The sequence below is a fragment of the Coffea arabica genome, chromosome 11c (assembly GCF_036785885.1).
Source record: "Coffea arabica cultivar ET-39 chromosome 11c, Coffea Arabica ET-39 HiFi, whole genome shotgun sequence".
Lineage (NCBI taxonomy): Eukaryota > Viridiplantae > Streptophyta > Magnoliopsida > Gentianales > Rubiaceae > Coffea > Coffea arabica.
In genome coordinates, this window is record NC_092330.1 from 42,760,478 (window position 1) to 42,770,753 (window position 10,276).

The 10,276-nt window shown below is 34.6% G+C and overlaps 1 protein-coding gene across 1 annotated transcript; it reads right to left on the reverse strand.

The window, feature by feature from the left end:
* Positions 1–5,258: 5,258 nt before the first annotated feature.
* LOC113715738 (uncharacterized) lies at positions 5,259–9,223 on the reverse strand. The gene is made up of 11 exons (XM_027240029.2): positions 8,807–9,223; positions 8,678–8,722; positions 8,489–8,587; positions 8,275–8,385; positions 7,257–7,431; positions 7,127–7,183; positions 6,705–6,838; positions 6,549–6,608; positions 6,382–6,459; positions 5,796–5,869; positions 5,259–5,540 (listed from the first exon to the last, which is right to left on the reverse strand). Exons 1-11 carry the CDS (start codon positions 8,876–8,878, stop codon positions 5,456–5,458), a joined length of 990 nt encoding a protein of 329 aa, XP_027095830.1. The 5' UTR covers positions 8,879–9,223; the 3' UTR covers positions 5,259–5,455.
* Positions 9,224–10,276: the final 1,053 nt, after the last annotated feature.

The window sequence follows — 10,276 nt, forward strand, 5'->3', positions numbered from 1 at the left end:
TTTTTTGGTTTCTTTCCTCTTATTTTTGGGTCAACAATTTCGACTAGTCTTAGAGTCAAATTAGGGAGAATTAAATTAAATAAAATCAATGAGATTAAGGTAAGAAAATATTGGTCAAGCGGTGTACTCAATCGATAACAAACAGCGCACGTCGGTTCAAATTTATTTTCCTTAACTCTATTGTACTTTTGTTTTAACTTTATGATTCATTAACTTATTATTAGTACTTCTAATCACATATTTTTTCATACATAATACTCACTCTTATCCACCAAATTTAGTACACATATCTCACCAAGTGATCACACGACTAAAGTGCACAAAAATCCTAATTTACTCTAACTATAAAAGTAAAAGTAAAACTTTCGATTCTATGATGTATTACAATTATTGAGAGTGTAAATTAATAGTAAAGAAATTATAAATTAACTTATTTAAAATAAAAAAGAATTATAAGAAAAATATAGGTGAATTTTCAAATCCTCACAGGCGATGGTGGTTCGGTCCCCTCTGAATCCCCCCTAAACCTTCTTAGGTCTATCCTTTCCCCCTAGTATAAGATAGATTAGAATATACTACAGTTGTCACCTCCAAAAAAAAAAAAAAAGTACTATAATTGCTTCAAACCACTCCTTTTTTGTCCTGTCTCTTGTATGGTGTAATCTCGTACCAAACTTTTTTTTTGTTTACCATAAAAGTAGTAAAAAAAAAAAACTCGGTATCTATTCTTATGATATGCTAGATCGAAAAATTTGTCGTTCTTGTTTGAGTAATTGTTTGACTTCAAAGAAAATCAAAGGAAAAGGAGATGGGAAATCTTTTTAGTACCAAAGAAATTCGAGGATGATTATTTTGTCAAAATTGTAGGCAAAAGGCCAAGAGGGCATTGAGTGTAGTGCATCAAGATGTGCGCTTTTTTATTTCGAGCAAACTGTCGGGTGTTGATGAGATTTGACTGGGGTAGTTTGCGATCTACTCACCAGTCAAATGGGTAATTAATGGATGTCATAAAATCCTCAACAACTTCTATATCAGCGATCACGCTTTTAAGATTTAATAAGAAGCCCAAAAGTGACTGATTCATTACGCTGCAATAAAGAGTGATTAATTCCTCCTCCACCCCTCTCGACATTGCCTCGTGGAGTAATTAACTAAGTAGATCCGTAAACTTAATTTGTTTGAAGGATATAGTAATAATGGCTCTCTGAGATCGCGTGGCAGTACATAAGGTGTCGAAAAATGTGCAGTGCAATAAAGAAAAGGAAGATTTGCAGTAGAGACCGAAAGCAAGGTCTGCGTAAAACTTGCCAATAATGGTCTCAATTTGAGTAGGCCTCAAGCTAACTTGTCCATCCAATTAATTTACCCCCCTAAACCATATACAGTGCATATATAGTAAAAAATCTTTTACTTTCATCACGCTAATATCTTGTTAGTTTAATATAGTAGAGCACATGATTTCCACATTCCCTTTTAGGTACTCCCTTTTTTCTAGTATCAAATTGTTTGGATTGTGATTTTTTGCAAAAAAAAAAAAAAAAAAAATTTTTACGTTTTCTGTAAACGCATTTTTCAATCGTCTTTTATCTCACGTACATCAAATCGTTACAATACATTTTTTTTATAAAAAAAAAAAATCCTATTGAATTATATTTGTGTGTCGAATTCATCATGAAAATACAAGGAAAGAAGTAGGGTATCATACTCATGCTCTGCACTTTAAGGTAATAGAAAAGTCTGAGTTGAGTTAGAAAAATTAAAGAAAAAGAGTACCAAATTCATGGGACAAAATAGTCACCTTCAAAAAATTTTTTTTTTTTTTGTTTTTGCTTGATATACTTGATTAAGAGGATCCAAAACGTAGTCGGCATTAAGAGACTTGGTGTGGTTTCCTCAAAATAAAAAGGTGGGAAAATTTCAGAAACAGTAGTAATTAGCTGAAAATCAAGAGAGTGAATACGAAATATATATGCTGCATATTGGTGAGGTGCTCTACTTGTTCTCATAATTAATCTCGCTTATTAGGATTTTTGGGAGGTAATGAATGGCGTAAAAGAGTGTAATAGCATCCATTGCTGCTTAAAGAAGAAAAAAAATGGCGTTCATGGATACTCTATATAGGTTTGTAGTATCTTGTAAGCAACCTTTTCCTAACTACTAGCACAACAACGAAGGCAAATAACAGACAACAAAGTGGTAGTCCTCGTCCTGTGAGCAACCATTTGCCATAGAACAAAAGTTACTTCGTTGCATTCTTGCTACATTACGATTTCTCGAATATTTGATTTTAAAGACACAGAAACGTAATGTAATGGCAAGGCATTTTTTTTTTTTTTCTTTTCTCTTGATGCCATTTGAAGAAATGCATTCCTTTGCAAAGTGAGATTATTTATTTATTTTTGTATTATTTTTTCCTCCACATCTTAAATTTTGCTCTTCCCTTATTTTAAAATAATTCATCCTTTTATTATTTTAAGTACCCTTTTATTTTACACACTTCACGTCATATATTATATATTAAAAAAATCAAATAATTGTCAATCCAAATGCACCTTTGTTTGGGGAGCGGCGGCAATCGTAATGCGAACGCTGTCTGCAGCTGCGTTCTTCAGCCTCTTTCTTTGTTGCTTCTATTTCTCATTTTCCTTTTTTTTTGTTTTTTGGTGTCTTTTAGGTCGTGGGACACGAGACAATTTCTACCGGAAGAAACAAGAATATATTCTTGTATAGTAGCTAACAAGTACTCGCTCAAGATTTTTATTGTTCGGGAAAAAGTACTTGTTCAAGATCGAGGTGCTTCGAATCTTGGATATACCCTAAAGGCCAAGCCAATAAAGACTAAAGAGATTTATAACTTTGGCCAAATTAATTATTTCCACTGGTGGACCCTTCTGCCATTGCTTTTCATCCCACTTTTTTTTTTATTTTTTATTTTTTACTGTTTTCTTTATAACCTTTTACAAAGTTCCATGATTTTTCTCAATTTGTCACGTCCAAGAATCCATGAAGCTGCTCAGTTAAGACAACATCGATCCATTATTTACACTCGAAGCCTAACAAGGATCATATAAAGGATTTTCGTGACCACCATCCTAGGAATAAATTGATTAACGCACAGTTTTCTGGTTATAATACTTGTTCTTGTCGTTATACTAGGGGGAGAGAGCGGGCGCAACGTGTGGGAGTTGGGTGCCTGTGATTGAAGGTAGCAAATAATTATGGCACGGAGAAAGTTTTACAAATTATTGTTTGATGATTTTTAGTTTATCTCCGCTTGATTAGGGTATACAAGTAGAATTTTGCACAATCAGTGACATCGTTGTTTAATGAATCATTTGAGTTGATGTTTTAAAATGGGACTATGATGAAGATTAAACTAAATCCAAAGCAATGAAGCAATCATTCGCCATTCACCATGATATTAAGATGTTATCCAACAAGAATTTCAGCTCATTTTTTGTAAAAGGTTTCTCAGCAACACATATGTTAAAGAAGAAAGTTAAGGTACAGTCTAGTACTTCATGTCCCTTGTGGTGTTATTTTTTTACACTCGTTATTTAGGGGGCGCTTGGTTCATGAACCGGAATTGTAATTGGAATTGGTATCATATACAAATAATTAGTATGGGTATGGCCCTATGTAATCATTCCAATATATATTGCTTGGTAAACACTTTCTAGGCTTGGGTATCAGAATAAAATATTTATTTTTTCTTTCTTCCTCGCTGCACATGCCGCCAGAGCAGAAGAAAAGAACCAGAGCCAATCTTCATCTTCTTCTTTGGTCAAACACTACAAAAACCAGAGCCAACTACAGAAGAAAAGAAACAAGACTAAATGAACATAAATGGCCTTCCCCGTCTGGTTCTCAAAAAGTCTGAAATCGAAAAAACAAGCCGAGCAGGAGAAGAAAAGAGAAGCAACAATGGCGGCAATCACGAAGAAGAAGATGATGAGGAAACTTCCCCTTTTTTCTCGCGATTTCTTCCCCTTTTTTCTTGTGATTTCCAGGCAATCTTTCCCTTTTTTCTCGCGATTCCTTCCCTTTTTTGGGTTAGTTTTTCTCAGCCTTTGGAATTCTATGAATTTCTAAGTATGCATTTCTTTTCCCTGGAAATTTGGATTGTTTTTTGCTGGAAATTTGGAGTGTTGGTGGGGGAGGGGTGAGTGAAGTTTTTTGGGGGGGGGGAGGTGGCAGGAGTATTGGTGGAAGTGGGGTGAGGAAGATGGTGGTTGGGGATGGTGTTGAAAGGAGAAGGGGGCCAAGGGGCGGTATTCTGGTGGTTGTGTGTTTTTTATATTTTATTTATGAGTCAAATATGGGAATCAACCAAAACCTCCCAATATGGTCGGGAATGGAGAGTCACCAAGTTTTTAGAATTCATTCCAGTTTTTCAATACCCATACCTATTTAACAAGCAACAAATATGGTGGTGATTCCAATTCTTGATTTCCAAACCCTTGTACTAAGCAGCCCCTTAACTGTTTAAGTGCATACCATTATTGTATTAGTACATAAATTTACTGTATCAATGCATAAATTGCATTTCTCCAATTATTATTGGCCATTGTCCCTGATCCATTCTTCACAGGAGTAAAAGTGAAAATCTCCCATCCAAAAGAATGATACACCGCTTCAAGATAAAAGGTAATTATTGCCACGTACGTTTACGATTTGTACAGTACATGAAATGGTTCTGGACTTGTTTACTGGGGAACTTGACAACAGGGTGGCTGCTTGGAGTCCAGTGGCTAACACAAGGTCGGTCATACAAGCCAGCACTCATTAGTTCGCAGAAACTGCAGTAAATTTCGAAAAAAAGACTCTTTCAATTCCCACGCCTATTTTGATATCTTAAAGTTCGAGTGTACTGGAGCAACGTAAAAATTTGTATATTTTGTTAAGATAAAATAAAAAAGATTTTGTTTAACGGATGTCTATTGAACATTCGTTAAAACATATTCCACTTGTTACATTTTTGGAAAAGTAAGATTAATGAGAAAAAGCGTTTAAATGTAAAAGAGAATAGTAATTGCTAATGTGTGTGTGTGCATGTGTGTGTGTGTGTATATATATATACATGAAATTTAGACATGTTAGTAAGTGCTCCCATTAAAAAAATCTAAATAAAAATCCCAGGTGTTTGGATGATTGAGGGTTATATAAACTATTAGAAGTATTTTAGAATTTTATATTTGTCAACTAAGTAAATGTGCAAAAAGTGACCGTGTCACGACTACACAAATTAGTAAAGAGAGTTTCAAGTAATAATACAGCTATGAATATATGTCATATATGTATGATTTGAACTTCAAAACATTTTCCTTGACCGTGTCACGACTACACAAATTAGTAGAGAGAGTTTCAAGTAATAATACAGATTTGAACTTCAAAGCATTTTCCTTTATGATTCCTATTGATTGTTCCTGAATGTACAACTCTGACATCCAGAAAACTAGAAGAACCCTGAAATTTCAACAGCTCCTACAGCAGAAGTATTTTGGTGACAGCCATCTTCCTCTTCTTGAACATCTCCTAATCTGCGCGCAAATAGACAGCCAATTAGAAAGACTCCACTTTTTTGCTCCTTCTATGGATGATGATCTTTCTCCTCGTTTATTGATCACATTTGACTTTATGCTGCCTAGTGATGATTTACTAAATAACAAAATTCTCGAACTACCAATATAGCATGAAAGGATTTGAATTCGTCAAAGTTAGACTAAGACACCAAAAGTTCATTAATTAAAAGGTACATAAATGAATCCAACAGTAAGCAAACAGGGACGGATTACCCTTGGACTTCATTGCTTTCATTTGTTACGCATTCCTCTGCTTCACATAAAATTGAGGAAAATGATTTCCTATTCTGGAACAGCATCAAAAGTTTAGCAATTACTGCTGAAGAAGAAAAAAGAAAAAGTAATGCTGAACCACATAAATGCAATCCATAGTAATAATGTTTCTAGGCATTTCCACACCACCAAGGGGTTAGAAAAGGTTGATTGAACTGAGAGTCCTTGCAAAGAATCACCTGGAAGAAACAACTAAACTAACAGCTGTACTTGTACTCCAAAAGTATCATTTGATAACGTATGGTAATGTCACTAAGTGATCTATGGTTGACGAAAACTCCATCTGAAAGAGGAAAGCCATAAAGAATTCATGACAGAAAAAACCCAACTATATTCCCCATATTGACTTTGCAGCATGTCATTTCTAATTTAGCTGCAAAAGCACGGACAAGATAACTCATGTCTAGAATTCTGATGTCTAGAGTCTCGCATACTTGTACTGATGAGGAAATGGTTCAGAAGAACCACTACTGACAATTATAGCATAGAGCGATCCTGTGACATATAAAATGGACCTTTCTCTGACCTCTTCATCCATTCCTGAGACAGCATCTTGAATCTTCTTCATGGTAAAACCCAGATTACAAACTTCAAAATGCAATGCCTGATCAATCAATGTACAAGAAAAGGTTTAAGAGTCATCATGATATTTATTGTGCTTTAAAGGAACAAAGCAAAAATCATGCTGCCTACTTGTTTCTCCGAGATTAAATTCTGTATAACGATTTCCTTGGCAGCTAATGCATTCTGAAGGTTTGGCTAGTCAAGACAAGACATTCAAAGAACTTTCCTATTATCAATATGGTTAGGATAACAGACCACAAAGATCTTTAAAAAGTTCATGGATATCTCATCAACTCTTGGTTGGAAGTTATAGGTTGATTTTGCTGCCTCTATCTGTGCTTCCAGATCCAAAATGATTTTATCCTTCCTTTTGAGCTCATCATCATCTCTCAGTTTTCTTTCCAGGTTATTGATTGTTTCTGCGAGGAACATTGTCAAAGCAGTTTTTTCACAAAAAAGAATTATATTGCTCAGATTTATGCACCCAAGAGAGTTTATAAATCACCAATAAAGAACATCCATTTTTCAATTCATGCTGTGGTGGTATAATCCGATGACACGCTGTTGTACAAAAACAAAAAAAAAAAAAAAAAAACTCTGGAAGAGAATAACATGGTCAATTTTTTAACGTAGCATAAAATGGGAGGACTTCAGAAAATGAATGAAGAATGCGCCACACGTGACAGTAAATAGAGATAGCAGGTTACCCAAAAATAGTGTTTCCCACGTAGAAGCCTCATCAAATTTCCTCTTTAATCCAACAACTGGAAGAAAAAAGAAAAGTTAACATGGCAAGACTACAAACAATAAAGCTCTGCTCTGCAGAAAGTTACATGCCTACTTCTTCTCTTTCTTTTAAAGCGTTCTCTGCATTACTCACGACCTGGTTGATAGAATTAGCCTCCTTTTCAATTGTGTCAAATAGTAGGGAATGAGCTTTTATCTTCTCAGAAAGAACAGCAATCTTTTTATCTCTGTCTTCCATAGCTCGTTTCATTTCTCCAAAGGAGTCCTGAGAAATAAACAATATTAACTGCCTCCTTGTATTGATTGCAAAAACAAGATTTGAAGTAAACAAGCCCTCTGGGATGATTGAGTTTTACTGTTGCAACTATAAAATCCACTACTGAAGAACAGAGAGAGGGCAATCTCGTAACTACAGATATAAAGACAGCGTAATCACGAAATGCTTCTAAATCCCAGCTAGCACACAGAGCAGCTAAAAATAGTTTTCAGCCAACTTTATAGACTTGATAACATGACATTTAACTGTTCCCCAACACATGCTTATCCAATTGAAAGAAAACAATTAGCAATGATACTAGTATGAAACTTAAAGTAACATTTGGAGCCAGATGAGGAAAAGTAGACTTGCAAATTGCAAGAGGTTTCCTGATTATAATGAATGCAAACCTTCATCTTCAGCAGCTGCTATTACAATTGAACAATGAAAGAGAAGACTGCTTTAACAGAACATACGGTACTTTCTGATCACAGCGCTGCTTTTGCACATGGATTATTAAGAATACAATGTACCAGCTTCGCAACACAGATAGAACATTCAATAAATTTTTTTCTTTTTCTTTTTTTTTTTAAAGAAAGATCATAATAAAGTTATTAGCTTGACCCAAAGAGACTAGAAGTTATAAAATTTGCCTCGGACGTTCAATTTGCATTCTGGCATAGCAAACTCAAACGGGTCTTTACCTATTAATCCACTCAAACATAAACAACCCCACCTCATTAAACAGTTAGAAACACAGAAATTAATTTTCTATCACCTCTAACTGCAATCCGTTTACCAATTGATAAACATTCAAACTTTCCTAATAACAGAAAAGCAACTAAAGCAAACCTCATAAACTTGGAAAAAACTCTGTTTTGATTGAAGTAAGCTGCTAATTGTCTCCACCAACTCCTGCTGCTTACTCTCTAGCAACCCATTTTCACTCTCAAGGCAACTCACCTATCAAAACAAATTTAGTTTCCAATTACTTCAACAGATAAGTTCAATCTAATTGACCAATTTATCATCATCTTATTCCAAAAAAAAAAAAAAAACTTCATACCTTCTTTTCGAGTTTCTGTCGGATATCATTAGATAAACTTAATTCAGCTTGCAATGCCGTTAACTTTTCACTAAAAGCCTCGTCTCTTTGCTTTTGTTTCTGTAGTCATCCATGGAAAACAGTTGCTACAGAAGAAATTAAAAATAAATAACTAAATAAATAAAAATGCTGAAGTGGATTGAGTCCAACCTGAGTCAAAACTCGGACTTGATCATCAGCCGAGATTTCTCTATCCTGCAATTTAAAGTCAATTAGGAGGAGATATACATTAAGACGTGGAATTAAAATAACAATGAATCATCTGTCATAAATTAGTACTTTGAGTTGCTTGACTTCGGAGATTAGGGCTTTGAGTTGGAGCTTGAATTTTGATAGTTTCAGAAGCTCCATTTTCCCGCCAAAAATTCTCAAGTTGTAAAATCTAATCCACTTTTTTCTCTTGCCAAGAAGATTTTTGATTGATTGAGTGGAAGATGATCTTTGCTGCTTGAATTGATCCGGCAAAAAATATTACCATTAAGGATGATGAAATATTACAGAACTAGTTTAATAAATTGCAATCCCAAAATTTTTTTTCCCGTTTTTGGGAAGAGAGTGAAGGAGGGGGGGGGTGAAGGAAATTGGTGTGGCTGATTAATACTTTCGGACAAGAAGTCTAGCCTCGTACCCCAAAATTTTTTTTTTTTTTTTTTTTATAAAAAAAAGACCTCTACTCTAGTAATACTCTACTTGTAATGAGAGCTCAAGCACAGTAATACTCTACTCTAGTGTTCGTTTGAGTAGCTTGATAATTTATCATTTTATTTATATAATATTGACCTCCCTCACCATTTTAATAATTTACACGTTTTACTTGTGAAAGTGATCTCAAACATCAAATTTTGCATTTGATTAATTTCAAAAGTCGACATATATTCTATCAATGTATTTATATTTTATATAAAATTACTAAAATTTGGATGCTACTTTTTAATAATTTACATGTTCTGCTCGGGAAAGTGATCCAAGCATCAAATTTAGTACTTGATTGAGTTCGAGCACGTCGACCTTATTCGATCTCAAGGTCAAGTAGCAATATTTATCGTCTCCTGACACTTTTTTTTTTTTTAATAAAAAAGATCATTTCATTCAAACAAATCCGCATTAATAACAGAAAATATATCAAACAAACATAACACAAACACATATAGATTTGAAATCAATAGATATAACACATCTAAAAAAAAAAATACAAATAAAGATAAAATTGATGCTCCTATGTATCTTGCACCCGGATAAATCACCTCCCCTGGGAATCCAATAGTCCCAAAAGGTAGGCCATTGCTTTCTTTTTGAGAATTCAACAAAGCCTTGCAAGTTCATGCACCCATAGATATGGAATTCCCAAAATGATTAAGAAATCCGAATTGCAGTCCCATTCAGTTCCCCACCCAATATTTCTGCAACTGCAAGGGCCAAGTTCGACGTGCATTTTCATCGCAATATTTCATTAAAAAATTAGGAAAAAAATCTTTAATTTCTTGACATAGAACCCCACAACAATATGAATCAATCTCCATATGACTGCCTTTTTGGGCGCGGGGCCGTTGGACAATTCCTGCCTGATGAGGCCACCAATGCTAAGGCAATGGTCCGTAAGATATCAAGCTGGAATTGGGTCCTTCATTTGTTCTTTTCTTCTGTTTTTCCTCCCAACTCATTTGATCAAGATCACTGCATTTGGTAGCCTCTCATATTATATCGCATGTTTCCAACATGCATCTGCCTTCTTTCATATCCACTACCCTG

Excerpts from the sequence above, each read along its gene's own strand:
- LOC113715738 (XM_027240029.2), bottom strand. The coding sequence starts at position 8,878 with ATGGAGCTTCTGAAACTATCAAAATTCAAGCTCCAACTCAAAGCCCTA. Across the intron at positions 7,184-7,256 it reads AAAAGAAAGAGAAGAAGTAG|TTGTTGGATTAAAGAGGAAA; the intron begins GCATGTAACTTT and ends TTTTTCTTCCAG. Across the intron at positions 6,460-6,548 it reads ATTTAATCTCGGAGAAACAA|GCATTGCATTTTGAAGTTTG; the intron begins GTAGGCAGCATG and ends TTGATTGATCAG.